Source organism: Anoplopoma fimbria, chromosome 19 (assembly GCF_027596085.1).
Source record: "Anoplopoma fimbria isolate UVic2021 breed Golden Eagle Sablefish chromosome 19, Afim_UVic_2022, whole genome shotgun sequence".
NCBI classification, from domain to species: Eukaryota; Metazoa; Chordata; class Actinopteri; order Perciformes; family Anoplopomatidae; genus Anoplopoma; species Anoplopoma fimbria.
Genome location: NC_072467.1, coordinates 27,824,833 through 27,840,433, shown reverse-complemented (window position 1 = coordinate 27,840,433; position 15,601 = coordinate 27,824,833). Strand labels below are relative to the sequence as shown.

The 15,601-nt window shown below is 39.9% G+C and overlaps 1 protein-coding gene across 2 annotated transcripts in view; it reads left to right on the top strand.

Annotated features, from left to right (window-relative positions):
* Positions 1–3,118: 3,118 nt before the first annotated feature.
* lsp1a (lymphocyte specific protein 1 a) overlaps positions 3,119–15,601 on the top strand; it is a 28,556-nt gene continuing 16,073 nt past the window's right edge. Inside the window, exons 1-2 of one of the 2 annotated variants that reach the window (XM_054619887.1) lie at positions 3,119–3,488; positions 13,372–13,518. In XM_054619887.1, the coding sequence (XP_054475862.1) occupies positions 3,430–3,488; positions 13,372–13,518 (206 nt within the window). In that variant the 5' untranslated portion in view covers positions 3,119–3,429. The remainder of the gene's footprint in view (positions 3,489–13,371; positions 13,519–15,601) is intronic. The other variant, XM_054619886.1, reaches the window with a different exon arrangement.

The following is a 15,601-nucleotide window of genomic DNA, read 5'->3' as shown; positions in this document are numbered from 1 at the left end:
CTATTCAAGTATCGTACTTTAATAAATGTACTTAGTTACTTTCCACCAACAACACGTCGAACAAACGTTTGTTTAACACAGAGAGTTTTATTGTGATTCAATAAAAATTACAAAACACCTCATCTGATCACAACAATAAAGATTATCTCTCCTTATGAAATATTTCTGCTCTCAGATTTCAGCGTGTAGTAAAAGTCTTTCTGCACAAACAAGCTGTGAGCTTAACTCTGCAAACACAGCTGTGATAAACTGGAATAAACCTCTTAGATCAGAGAGCAGAGGGCTGATGGAGGCTGATGGAGGCTGATGGAGGCTGATGGAGGCCGAGTGTTCAGCAGCGATACCTGACCTCAGCAGATAAGAAGGAAACCAAACGACAGACGGAGAATGTTTGTTTCTCTGCTGATGGATGGAGGCGTTTGTTTTACAGCAGGGAAGGTGGAGGAGATAAAACAGTCTGTGATGTTAGAGAGGTTTCTGTAGTATCAGCTGATTGATAATCTTTATGTACTCTTCCAATAGCGTCATAGGAAGAAATGTTTCAAGAATAAACTTGTCTTTTTTAATTATTATTTTATGAGGGATACTAATTAAACAGAAAAAGAATAAAGTTTTAATATTTAAAATAACATTTAACGTGTTAAATAAACAATTTAGTTATTTCAGTATTTTTTCCATTGAATTAAGACTTTATTCTAATAATAAAATTATGACTTTATTCTAATAACATAACTTTATTCTTGGAAAATTAAGACTTAATTCTCATAAAGTTACGACTTTATTCTCAGAACACTGTGACTATATTTTCACAAGTTTACAACTTAGTTACAGTGAAAGTACTAATACCATGTAGCAAAAAATACTGTTACAATAAAAGTACTACTACCACACAGTTCAATTACTCTGTTATGGAAAAAGTACTAATACCACATGGTCAGAATACTCTGATGCAGAGAAAAATATTCCTTCAGTAAAATGATGCCAGTAGTAAAATGTAGTTAAAGTATTCAAACTGTGACTGTTGTACTATTATATATTAGTTTATATTCTATCATTAGATTATTGTCACTCATTCATTTATGTAAAAGCAGGATTCTACTGTTGTAGTTGAGCTAGAGCTCATTTTGATCTATTAACTTATGATTATTTTTATATGGATTAATCTGCTGATTATCTTATTTATTAATGGATTGATTATTTGGTTTGTAAAATTAGTGAAAATAGAGCGAAATTACGTCACAATTACTCATAACCCAAAGTGACAACTCCACAATGTTTGTTTGGTCCAAACCAACAGTCTTGTTCGTGTTTTCTTTATTCACAGTTTCCACCTGAAAGCAGCAGAGCTGTGTTTCCCTTCATCAAATCACTGGATATCAGAGTTTTTTCTTAGACAACCATTTATTGCACATGTCTGAAGATGTGATGGAAACCTCTGAGTGTGTTCTGAGTTCTGTTTGTTTTAGAGCGTCTGAGTGTCGAGGTTGTGTTCAGGTCAGCCAGTGTTTGCTGGAAACCGCACTCTGTTTTATGAGCGTTAAGGGACGGGGGGGTCGTCCAAGCCATGAATTCACTTTCCCAGAATGCCCTTTTGTCTGACGTGCCACCGAGCAAGGCTTACCAACACTCCGGGGGTGAATGGTGATGAGTGTGTTACTGTGGCAACAGAGGTGTGTTTGATTATGTGAGTGTGTTCGAGAGCTTCAGGGAGACGAGACGAAGATCAGACGTTTGTTTGTGAGGCAGAAGAAAAAAACCGGTTTCAGCCGAGCTGGATGTCAACAAGTAGAGATTAAAGAAGATTTTATTATTTAAGACTCAAAACATTCAGTAAAAAATCAGGAATTTTACTAGTTTTTATGTAATTTGCTTAAAAATAAACTACTCTGTTTTAATGGCTGTCCATTCCCATCAAATACAAATATTCAAGAAATGTTTTGTACTATTTTATAATAAATAAATATTATATTTGTTATGTTTGGAGACTTTAGATAAATAAAGTTCTGTGAATTTGAGCAACATTTTGCTGAACAGAATGACTTTGTAATGACTGGTTTTATGTGTTTTAAGAGAATCAAAGTACTTGTAAACTCTCTAGCTGCCATAAAAGAACAATTAAAACGGACAGAACTGAGACAGGAACTAAAACTATGACAAAATAGATGTTCCCTCATAAAACAAGCTCATTACATGAATTCAGTCTTTTCAAAATAAACTTCCGTCATCACAAGAAAAAACTAAGTTAGGTTTAGGAATAGATTGTGAATAACTTGGTTAGAAAAGTATCGTTAACGAAGAACGCAAGTTAGTTTGTTTTAACCATTCAACTAAACATTTAAGAAACATTTTGACTAAACTTAATACTAAACGTTTTCTCAGAAGTTTTAATGGACTTAAACTAATAAAAATTTCCGGCTAAAAATAGCTAAATCTAAAATAGAAGACTTGTCTCCATTATTTTTGTGGTTAATTGTTAAATCACTAAGGCGACTTGTTTTGTGTCCATTCACAACCTCGACTTCTGTTGTTGTGCATAAAGCGCTGACCAAACACAGTTTAATTTCTCCAAACCAGTTGACGGAAATGGTCCTAATTTAATAACTTTTATTAATACTTTTTCTTTTAGTGATTGGAGTGAAATAACAAATATTTGTTTTCTGATAATCTGTTGTTTTGGCAATGAGAGGGAGATTGTGTGTGTGTGTGTGTGTGTGTGTGTGTGTGTGTGTGTGTGTGTGTGTGTGTGTGTGTGTGTGTGTGTGTGTGTGTGTGTGTGTGTGTGTGTGTGTGTGTGTGTGTGTGTGTGTGTGTGTGTGTGTATCGTCTTTCACTCCCCCTCGGGGAAGACGACCACATGACCCACCAGAACAGAGAGAGGCAGCAAAGAAAGAAACCGAGAGAGATGTCGGGCCTCTGAGCTCCTCAATGAAAGCCACATGTAGGACAGAGGGAGGGAGTGTGTGTGTGTGTGTGTGTGTGTGTGTGTGTGTGTGTGTGTGTGTGTGTGTGTGTGTGTGTGTGTGTGTGGAGGGGTGGTGGTGGTGTAATGACTAAAAACCCAGCCTCCAAAAGAGGAGGGAGTCACTCTGAGCACCGCTGACATTCCCAACCAGCATTGCAGGGGAGAAGTGTGTGTGTGTGTGTGTGTGTGTGTGTGTGTGTGTGTGTGTGTGTGTGTGTGTGAGTGTGAGTGTGTGTGTGTGTGTGAACCAGAGTCTTTAACAGTGAAACACACACACTCTCTCATCAGTTGGAGCTCTGGGCTTCGGTGCGGCTGCAGGACAGAAAGCTGCGTTCAGTGTCTACTTGGAAACGTAACAGAAGAAGAAGAAGAAGAAGCTGATCTATTTTGTTTCTACCAGAAGGAAGAGAAGAATAAGAAGAAGAGTTAAAAGAAGTAGAAGAAGAAGAAGAAGAAAAGAAGCAAACATGTCCAACGCTCTGCTGAAGAGAAACTCCAGCAAACAGGGTTTACAGAACCTGATGAGGTACGTGATCGATCTGCTCTCTGCTCTTCACAAACACAGAAGTTAATATTTAACCTCCTCACACTGATTCAGCTCAAATACCTTTATTTTATTATGTTTTTATCTGAGAGGAGAAACTAATTCTCTCCTGAGATCTGGAAGAAAAGCAAAGCATGTCATGTCTTCATAGCAGGATAAAGAGGAGTGTGTGTGTGTGTGTGTGTGTGTGTGTGTGTGTGTGTGTGTGTGTGTGTGTGTGTGTGTGTGTGTGGGTCGTCCTAATGGGAGCAGTGGGATTACTGGGAGTGTTTTGGGTCACGCAGGGTTTTGGGGGGATTTGAATGGACTTACCTCCACTCACATGAAATAATCAGAACAAAAGAACTCTATTAATAATCCATTTTCTTGATTGTTTTCTAATGTATGAGAGGTTTGAGGCGAGCTGGACGCCCGAGGGTTGTCTCACAGAGAGGGGAAGTGGTGTCGGTGACCTGTGTCAGAGGTGAAAGGTCACCTGAGTCAGTTTTTCGGGTGTCGACACGTCCTGCCTTTTTCTGTTGTTGTTTTTCTTCCTGTGTCAGGTTCCAGTGGTTTGTGAAGATATAAGACAGGAACGGGAGGATTGTTCTCAGTTGATAAAAGCTTCAATATCAGTCCTCTTTCTCTTCTCCGTTTCCACGGTTACTGTGCTCCGATTGGTCGACGTAAACCAACATATCGAACAAGAACATGTTTGTCGTATTGTCAGGACTTTTTTTTCTTTTCCCAACAAATCAAAATGGTTTGTTTCATATCTTACAAAAAGTTACTCTGTCTTAAAGCTGCATTCTCTCTGCTGTCCACCAGGGGGCGACTCCTCTGGTTGTATAGAAGTCTATGAGAAAATGACTCTACTTCTCTCTTGATTTATTCCCTCAGTAAACATTGTAAACATGAGTTTATGGTCTCAATCTCTAGTTTCAAGTCTTCTTCAATACAGCATGATGTTCATTTAGTAAATGATGGTTTACGGCTGATTTCCAAAGAGGGTAACTTGCATTCATTGGTTGCGAAAAACGACAACATGGCGACGGCAAAATCGTCGAACTCGAGGCTTCAAACATCCGTCCACAAACCAATGAGTGACGTCACCATGACTACGTCCACTTCTTATATACATTCTCTGTTTTCCTACTAAAGTCCAGCAACACGTGTCAATTTCTGCTCGTTTTACACAAAAAATTCTGTCTTCAAAGGAAACAACTCGGTTAGGTTTAGACAACAACACTTCTTAAAGTTAATAAACTTGACAGTAAGTCAACATTTCCATTTGTTAAGCTCTTCAGATCTTAAAGGATTCCTGTAAAAGTAAAGATAAGTTTCCATCAGCTGCTTTCTGACATTTATGGGACGATCAGATGACAAAGAAATAAAAAGGAGTTTAATCCATGATCATTTGTTAGTTTTGGGTCGATTGTTTTTGGATAAGTCTTATTTTGAAAAATGAATTTATAAACATCTTGTTTATTGAAGTTGTTACTTCAAGTCTGAAGTTTAGTTTGGAGACAAAGTTGCATTCGGGGCGATTCTTTGAACCGGTGTAACTTTCCGTTTTTCTGAAGAAGAACTTCTCAGTTTAGAGTTTGTGAAGTGTTGTAATCAGAGTGAGCTCTGAGTCACGGTGAGGTCTGAGGGTTGTGGAGCAGATAACGGCTGTGATTCAGTAAACTCAGCAGATGGCGTCGGTCTGGAGGATGACATCACTCCGAAAACATGACGCGTCTGAACATCCATCACCCACATCAGACCATTCATTCTGAGTTCTGTCCTTTCAGAGGAGTTCAGTTTGATCCCGGCGCTGCTGCAGGTGTTTCCTGTTGGTTTCCAGATGCTTATTAAATGTTTTTATAAGAGCCAATTAAAATAACCAAATTTGATAGGTTTAGATCAACATCACCTCTTTTAAGGACTTCTTGTCTGCTTGGTTTTAAAAGTGAGAATGTATATTTTATATCTGTATTTATTGGTTGTTTTGGACCTTTTTACTTATGGCTTTCTGGTTAATTTAAAGATAATCTGGTGGAAAAATGTTATGTTTTGTCCACTTTTTAAGGCCTATTGCTAAAAATATTTTAAGGTATTTAAGATAAGATAAGATAATCCTTTATTAGTCCCGCAGCGGAGACATTTACAGGATTTACAGCAGCAAAGAGGAAAGTGCAAACAAGAGACATAAGTAAAAAACAAGATCAGAACAAGTATATTAAAAATCCACAATAACTAAAATACTTGTACAATGTACTTGAGTATTAATTTCACTTTATACTCCTGCACCACTACATGTATATTTAGTAACTTTTCAGACCAAAAACAACTTTCATGCCTCATGCTCCGTTTGCACCATCAGTCCGTTGGTTTGTCTCTGTGTTCATTTAACGACTAGTTTTATTACCACAACAATAACATCGCTCTTGTTGCACCACCTGCCTTTGTTTTGAGTATGTTTTTTGGGGCATGTGGCCAAGTCACGTAACCGGTTTTGATGTCGGTTGATGCTGAACGTTGGAAACAGCTCCAGCGTTGTTGCTGTATTTTCAGTGGTTGGATGATAACAAGTACATTTACCAAAATACTGCATAACTACATAGTCAAGGTACTTCTCCTCTACTACATCTCAGAGATAAATAACGTTTGCTGAAAAACCAACATACTTTTACATCAGTAACGTTTTGAGTGCAGGACGTTTTCCTCACAGTGTTGTATTGGTACGTTTGCTGCAGTAAAGGAGTACTTCTACCACCCTCATACTGCTTTATTTGCAGTGTGGAGGTATTTTCCTGAATATCGTCATCTTCACAGTATCTCAAACGTGTTATCAGATGGTGGCGTTCATGGCGGCGGGTCGAGGTCGACAGACATCACGGCTGTTTTTAATCAGCTCTCTGTGGGTGATGTCATCCAGGAGGCACAAACTGACCGCTGTGACCTCTGACCCCTGACTCCCCCCACACATGGGGGGGGTCCACCGTGTTTACGATACGGGGAGATAAGAGGCCGAGGAATGTTTTTGGGGTGGAGGGGGGTGGAGTTAGTTGATGAGTGATCGGGCCCCCCCCCCACAGCTGGGTGTCTGTGGTAGAAGGACAGATGGAAAGTAAACAGAGTGGGGCTTCCTGTTTCCATGAGTCCTATCTGTTTCCAGCAGATGATGATGTAAACAGAAACTCCCCTCTGGTTCTGTTCATCTTCTCATCAATTGATTTCTCAATAATCATCACCAATAAGTTATACTCGTTACCCGGAGATGTTTGAAGGAGATATGTTTCTAAAACTTTACGTTTCCTCCGAAAAACCTGAAGAGCAAACAGGCGGCAACCTCCGGTTCAATGCTTCAAGTGTTAGAGCTGCATTCTCTCTAGTGTCCACCAGGGGGCGACTCCTCTGGTTGTATAGAAGTCTATGAGAAAATGACTCTACTTCTCTCTTGATTTATTCTTGAAATAATCTGTTTAGCAAAAATGTTTGACTTTCCATGAACCCACGAAAAGATACAAGACACTTGGCTAAAGCTGCAAAGGCACCTTCAGAAATGAGTTAGTAAAAAATCTTTTTTTTGACCTTTTTTTGCACTGATACTCATTTTTAAGCCATTGATAGAAACATTTTTTCTATAGAGCTTAGGAAGTACTACAGGCTACAATCTAAAATAAAAAAATTGTCAATAAGGTATTAATTAAAGAGCATTATTACTAATGTGGGAACTATATCACACATTTCTGCACTCGGCATGAACTTGAATACTTTCCAACAATCCAGAGAAGCGTTCAGGACATTCACCTCTTCACCTTCGCTCTCTTGTTTTTGCTGCTTGTCATTTTTCTGACATCTTAAGAGAAAATAAAGCTTTGGGTTCAACCTTTTATAAAAAGTTAGTTTTCTTTTAGACTTCACAGAGAAAGATGCCCTCGCTGCATTTTTTCCAAACCCAGATTTGTTTGTCTTCCCTTTTGGGATGAGGTCATTCACGTCTGTCAGGCCATCATGACGCGTTGGGAAATAACTGCACATCTCTTCCTGTCCTTTTTTAAAGTTAAAGTCAAACAAACCTGCAGGGTTCCCAGACCTGTTCCCAGATCTGTAGGAGAAGAGCTGCAGAGGTTCCATGCTCTGCATTGGGGGGACAGACACCCAGACTCACAGTCATAACAGGGAGGTGACCGTCTGACTGATGTCTCTGGAGGTTCGTTGGACTTCTGGTGTGGCTGCTTTATGACATCGCTGTGTTCAGCTTTGTGCTGTGATGTAGCAATATCCTGATTGATCATCATTATTACATCACTTTTTTCCCTTGAAGTTATGAAATGTTTCCTCTGCTGTCGCTGAAAATGAAAAACACATGATGTGACTAACGTGTCTGAAATACGACTGGAGACACTTTGAGTTCTTTCTGTCTCAGAGTTCTGCAGACACCTGGTATAAAATAAAAAGACTTGTAGTATCCTTGAATCAATTATCAAGAATACATCAAACAAAATCAGTAGGGTCCATCCTCTGTGAACCATGAATGTCTTAATGTTATTTAATGACAAGTAATCAAATAGATATTTCGCCTAAAAGCAAAACAGTAAAACTTTAAAAATGTTCCTCATCTGGGAACCATGAATGTCTGTATAAACTGTATTGGCAATCTATCAAATAGTTGATACAATTTGCTTGGAAACAAAACGATCACTCCGATGGTGACGCGATAGGAATAAATCAGAGGATGTAGTATTTCCTCATCTGGGAACCATGACTGTCTGACTGTAAATCAATGGCAATAAATCAAATAGTTGAGATGTTTAGCTTAAGGCAAAACAGAAAAACTCCTGGTGTCAGAAATTTAGTCAGACAAGAACAAAATCAGTCGGGTTCGTCATCTTGTAACCATGAGTGTCTAAATGTAAATCAATGGCAATAAATCAAATTGTGATGGAGATATTTCAGTATGAACAAAGCTTGACCTGCATGATAAAAATGTCTTATTTTTAATGCATCAGTTGAAGCCACAGAAGCTGTGAGACGTGTTTACTACAGACTGAGACCAGTTTGACTCAGAGCTGCTCTCACTCCTCCGCTGGTTTATTTTCTGGGAACTGTCGTCTTTTTGTCGTTATTCTGTGAGGTGATTCAGTTCTCTGAATCGTTGCCCCGACTTGTCTCAACACAACGGTGACTTCATCTCACAAACGTCTTCCCACCGTCCTCGTCTGTCCCCCGGCTGAAAGCAAGCCGTCTTATTATTGTGTCATTATTGTGTTATTATTGTGTCATTCAGCCGACTCATCCGTCTGCTGACAGCATGTTCAGTCACAAAAGAGCAGCTAATACTTTTACCCTTTCCTCCTCCCGACAGCGAATCCCTCTTTCACTCTCGTTCTGCCGAGACGTCCTCGGACAATGAAGCCTAAAGCCTGAGTGCAGACAGACGGAGGCCAACGATACGTGGTGTGTTGGCAGGTGGTGCAGCGTTTTATCTGGTTTGTGTGTCGTGTTTCTGGAGTTTGCTTCTGATGTCGGTGGTCACAGAACTGATTTATTAAAAGCTTTGTGGTCGCAAGATCTGTTAGCAACCAGCAGTGTCTCCAAAACACAAGAAGACTGTTTCTTACTTAAAGGAACAGGGCGACTCTTTGGGATACCATTCATGAGTTTCTGAAAGTCTGATGAGAAGAGCGCTATCCTAGCTTAGCACAATGACTGCAAGCAGGCAAACTGCTAACAGAAATCAGACATGCCAGATGTTCTCTGGTTCCAGCCTCTTCATTATCAGGACTTTAGGTTTTTCTTTGATGGTGAATTTAATATTTTTGTGTTTAGCACCTTGTGCCTAATGAAGATGCCTCCGCTGGCCCTGATTCATTGTTACTGCCATGTTTTCACCGCTCTGACGTTTCACAGACTAAACAATTTATGCATTAATTAAGAAACTAGATATAAGTTTCCATTTAGTGCATCAACTCTTTATCGACAAAAACAACTCAAGCGAGTGGAAAAACTTTTTTTAAGGCAATTGAGGAAGTTTTATAAAAACTTTCTTAATGCTATACTTTATAAAAATACACAAATGGAAACAGGGTTCATGAGACGCAACAATAAATGCCTTCTTTCCCAGAAACCCCATTAAAGCAAACAAAAGAAGTGCCTTTTTACATTACATCTAAACGTTTACCAGCACTGTCTGCAGCCTCACGCTGACTCCTCAACTCAGGCGACGGTTTGAACCCTCATGTCAATCACACTGACCTCCAGGGCTCAAGGGCACTTTGTCAGTCTTCAATGTGGAGAAACGTTGGTGGAGGCAGCGTGTTCAGGCTTGTCTCTGGTGTCAGTTTACATAAAAACCAACACATAAAACCTGTTCGGCTCCAGCTAAGGAAGTGAAAGTGGTTTGTGCATGTTGTTGTTATTATCTTTCATGGTTTTCTGATAATTAGAGGGAGAGAGAGAGAGAGAGAGAGAGATGTTAAAACACATCCTGGTACTTTGTTTAATCATTTAGTCTGAATTAGATGTTTGTTGGGCCGAGCGCTGATTACAGAAAGGAAACGGAACCAGAGGTCAAACATTCTGCTGGCTCCAAGCCAAACGACCAGCGTACGCTCCCTGTCTCACATAGGAACACTGACTGATACGTATTCTGTATATTACAATAGAAAACACCTCCACAACCTCGCTGACCTCATAGTCCTGCCTCCAAACTCAGACCCGCCAACGCAAACTCTTCACGCGGTCCAAGTATTAGACCCTGTCTTCCATTTTCATTGTTGTCATTTCACATAAAAACATATCATTTATTTTTAAGTTATTTTACTTACTTGAATCTTGAATAATTCTGTCCAATTAAACGAAGAGATGAGCTTGAAGAACTGAACTAATAAACCCATTTATTATTCAAAAGCATTGCAAGGATGAACAGCGTCTTAAAGTGATGACATCACGCGAATGCTCGTTAGTGATAAAAACTAAAAACTATAATAAAGGAGCCATTTTTCATCAGTACTTTCACTTCTGATGCTTTCAGTACATTTCTTTGTACTCGTACCATGTACTTTTCATAAAGCTACTATAAGGATCAAGATTACACTGAGATGGTTTCACAACCAGATAAAAGTTCTTCATGGTAAGTAGAGGTCTGGATACTTGACAAGACGCTCTTATTTTGAAAGTCAGCTGTCTCTATTACGGCCTCTCTGCTCCTCCGATCCTCCATCATTGCGTTTCTGACCCTCATCCAGCTGTTCTCCGGCCTCTCCACCTCCGTCCCGTCATTCGTTTCCTCTCTCTCGTCCCTCCGTCCGCCGACAGGAAGGACGGAGACTCGCGGAGGAGGAAGTGATGCTGACAAAGGTTCCATCTGATCAGCAACACAACCCTGTGCTGTTCATATCTGTACCTCTAAGAGATGTTTAATGATTTCTTTGAGATTAGTCATGTCAGTCGTACTCTTCCTTCACTGCAGAAACTAAACCTGGATTTTACTTTGTTTTTATTTCTGCAACTTGTCATGTTTGGTTCAGAATATTTACTTTGAAATATAACAGAGATCAAAGGAAGAAAACGGCAAAAGTCTAACGTGATAAAAGCTGTTAACAGCGATGGAGATCGTCGAGGAGATGATGGGTTTTGTCACTTATGAATCTGGTGATGAGAAAGCTTCAGGGTCAGAGGTCAGCGTATGTCCGACCTTCATCCCTCCCCCCCGTTAGAGAAAGTGGAGGAACAGATGGATCCATTAGAGATCTGTTGGTGACCCAGAAGCCAAATGTGAGTCCAGTAACCGGACACCTGAGCAGCCAGATGGATCTTATTGAGCCGTTAGTCCTGAAAGTGTCTCCACTAAACTTAACTGAGCAGTTTCCTGTGAAGACTGAAGCTTATTTTGCACGTAACAAGTAGAAATAGAGACGTGTTGCTCGAGTTTTCACCGGTAAACGCATGAAAAATGAGAAGCAACTTTTCATAACATGTTGTTTTCAACATGGTCAAGCAACACGTCCTACAAACTAGTTCTGCTGGAACAGAAGAGACTTCCAGTTACTTGTTCTACTTTATGTGATTTTTCTACACATCTAAAAGCTGCTGTCAGAAATGAAACAAACATGTCATTAAACAGGCTGTTCTCCCACAGAATTAGTTGCTAAAACTCAAAAATGAATATAACAAAAAGCAGTTTTTCCTCCTGGAGACAGCTGTTGGTTCCCCTTATAAAAGTAGAAGTCAGTGCTGATTTATTTTTTACATAACTTCGGCAGTTACTTTAACTCAAACCAAAATGTTTCTACGCCTAACTCAGTAGTTTCCTGTGGAGACAGTTTTTATTTTGAAAACACGTGTTGCTGGAGTTTCGTAGGTAAACGCATGAAATATGAGGAGTAACTTTTACGTAAGATATCACGTCTCACAAACTAGTTCTGTTTGAGCATAAAGTGACTTCTGGTTATTTCTTCTACTTTACCTGATTCTTCTATTTGCTGACAGCATCACATCATGTCTGAGAATTAAACATACATGTCATTAAAACACAATCCTGAGTTGCTAAATATTTATTAAATCACCCTGTGCAGTTTTTTCTTAACAAACCATTCAACCAGTTGAATCTCTTTACTTCTATATCTATTTAGAAACCCAGATTTAAAGTCACATATGTAGTTTAGAAATGTAATCACGCAGCTTCCTCTCCAAGCTAAACAGGGATCAACTCTTAAAAACATTGTGGTTGACACTGTTTAACAGTCATCTGTAACTGAGATGTCTAAAAAATGTTAAAACCAAACCAAAAGTCATAACAGAACAATGAATCCTCTTTTTATTTCTTTAAGTCACAACTCATAATGCAGATTTTACATATACAACATACGATAACCTGTTTTAAAGTGAACGTGAAACTGTTTCAACATCTACAGCTGATGAAGTGTTCCCATTAAAGCCGTCGTTGAAGATTCTTTCATCGTGTGTGAGTGTTCATGTTTGGTACATTGTTTCTGCATGAATAAGGATGAACAATGTTTGTAATAAATCCTGTTGTTTGACGCTGCGTTTGCTGCAGATAAACATTCAGCAGATGTTGTTCAGGCCGGATCTCCTCTTCACTGACTCTTTGTTGATAAAGTCCTCAACAACGAGTCCGTGTGTCGCGTGTGGTTCGTGATAAATGTTTCCCATTTAAAGCTTTTGTAGTTTCCCCCCAACCCTCAGTGGGAAAGAACTCATTACAAGTCACATTCTGAAATGAAGGGATGAGATTTTGGGGATTGTGTAATTGAGCCGAGATAAATCTTTTTTTAAAGTTTCTGACAACTTCATGTTTTGTGTGGAATTTATATTTGTCTGTTTTCTGAGCTCACATTTTACAGTAAACTAGTTTTTTTTTTGCCAATACATGAATTAAATTCTATGAAGAAATTATTATTTATATTCTAATATGTTGATAATTTACTTTTAAAGCAAGAACACCAAACATATTTCCAAACATAATTTCCCGCCATTTAGTCTGTACGGCAAAGATCAATCTCGTCCTTCCTCCTCAAGATCAATTTTAGTTTAACCCACCCATGTGAACATTATGGTGGATGGATGAGTCAGACAGGAGACTGCTATTCATGTGTTGTCGACTTATTTTGTAGTTGCATAAGTGATGTTTTCTGTTCTTATGTCACATTGTTTATGTACTCTACTGTATGTGATGTATGATAGAGTAGCAACAAACATTCATATTCCTCTGGAGTAAAATGCAAAATCTGCTCTCACAAAAAATGTAAAACATCCAATGTTTTGCTCAGAAATATGGAAAAAAAGTAAGAGAAGTAAATTTGAGTTTTACTTGAGGGCGGACCTGGATTAGAGATTATTTTTCTAACTGAACCGTTTCCTCCCTCGTCTGCAGGCTGACGGCTCAGAGGAGTGTGGAGGACGCCGAGGAGGTGGAGAGGGAGCGACGCCGGAGAGCTCGGGAGGCGCCGAGCTGGTCTAACGGCGGCTCGCTGCCCGGAGAGTCGTCACCGGAGGACGGGACGCCGGCAGAGGACAGCATGTACGTAAAGATCGATGGGGAAGTTTCTTAAAGCTGCATTCTCTCTGCTGTCCACCAGGGGGCGACTCCTCTGGTTGTATAGAAGTCTATGAGAAAATGACTCTACTTCTCTCTTGATTTATTCCCTCAGTAAACATTGTAAACATGAGTTTATGGTCTCAATCTCTAGTTTCAAGTCTTCTTCAATACAGCATGATGTTCATTTAGTAAATGATGCTCCATTTAGAGTCAAACAGACCATAAAGCAGGGGATGCTTTAGGGCGGGGCTACACACTGATTGACAGGTCGACACCAGAGACGTATACGGCGTCTCTACGTCACTCCTCCTCACTCCATATATGGTCACTTTCATCGGTTGCATAGTAACCAAGATTGCGACGGTGAAATGCTGAACTGGAGGGTTCGCAACGACGGTCGACCAAACGATTAGTAAAGAAGTCGTTGGATTCCTTGTTGATGAAATCATGTGAACTCAGGAAGTTATTAAGTGCACAGCATCATTCACTCAATCGCCTCACGTCCAACGACTTCCTGTAGAAGCGCTCTAACTGTGTGACTGTTATCCTTTCTGCCAGTCCTCAAAGCGTTTGTCGTCACGTTTCCCAGATGTGAAACTCGAAGCTCACACAGGTTTCCTTTAAAAACCAATGTTTCCACTGGGAGAAGCTGCAAACGAACCTGGTCCCTCCTGATGTGAAGACGAACACACAGCTGCTTTCTCATTACACAACCGCAGAGGAATGTTTACTACGGAGCGTCTGCCGTCGTGTCAAAGCTTGTAGCCGACTTTAAACTTAATGACACCCTCTCCTCCGTCACATCACAGGCTTTCTGGTCGCGGTGACTCGGCTGTGAGGCGACTCAGCTGAAGCCTGTAATTGAAAGCTTTTCTGTACACGACGCAGAAGTGATGTAACTTTTACTGCACCTGAATCCACAGAGATCAAGAGTTTGAACCCATGGATGTTAGTTGAAGTTGTCTAAACCTAACTTGGTTGTTGTTTATCTTGAAAAGACTGTATTCTGTATGTAACAAGTGGAATTGTTGCTGGACTTTTTTTTAGAAAACTGCAAAATGAGTAGTAACTTTCCATAAGATATATCACAAACACAGATGTAAAACAACTACATCTGTACATTTAGCTTTAACACTTGAAACTACAAACATTAGTACAGAGCTGGACTTTGGACAACATTAGCCTAGCTTAGCATAAAGACCGGAAGCAGGGGAAAACAGCTAGCCTGGCCATGTCCAAAAGGGCCTTAAAGCTCACTGATTGGCTCGTTGGGTATCGTATTTGTTGAACTTGTACACAAACAGAAATGTGGAAATAACAATTAGTGCTTCAGTTGCAACCTTTTCTCCACAAATGCTCGAGAAAAAGACAAAAATGAAAACGTGAAACACTTTGTTTCAAGCTAAAATATCAAAATAAATAACATATAGTAGATCTAGTTCTATTATTTTCTCAGTGTTAGCACCAAAATGAAGCACATATTTTTGCTTTGACCTCGATGACAGAAATCCTTCAGCAGAGAATGTGACGGCGGTAACGGAGAATAATGAGGTGAAACGGGGAGGCAGAGGTGATTCCTCGACTCACTCGCTCCGGTTCAGGAATCCGTCCCGGTGTCACAGACACGGAGACGTCGCAGCTCTTTAAGGCTGATTAGTTGCCGAGAGACTCCCATAATGCACAGGGGGCCGTCTTAATCATCTGGGGAATGCTGGGTGAATTCCTTTCTGCCAGCTCCTGGAAACACAAAACACACTTTTCATTACTTTCACTCAGCGGGAGATGCTGCGCTAATTGCTGAGAATCTGTCCAAGTTCACTTAAAAAACACTTGATTAATATTTAACACTTAATTAAAGGTCAAACGTTATATTAATTAGTTTTGGATTATACTGTGTGTTGCCGTGTTTTCCCTGCAGAAGCTTCAGAGTGTTTCTCCACACATCCTTTAGACCAGATCAACTTGGATCGGTGCTGAACCGCCACAGAGGAGCTGCAGGTTAAAACGTGATGCGTTCAAATGTTCCAGAAAGGAAATCAGCCTCTGGTCCAAAATGGGTTGGATT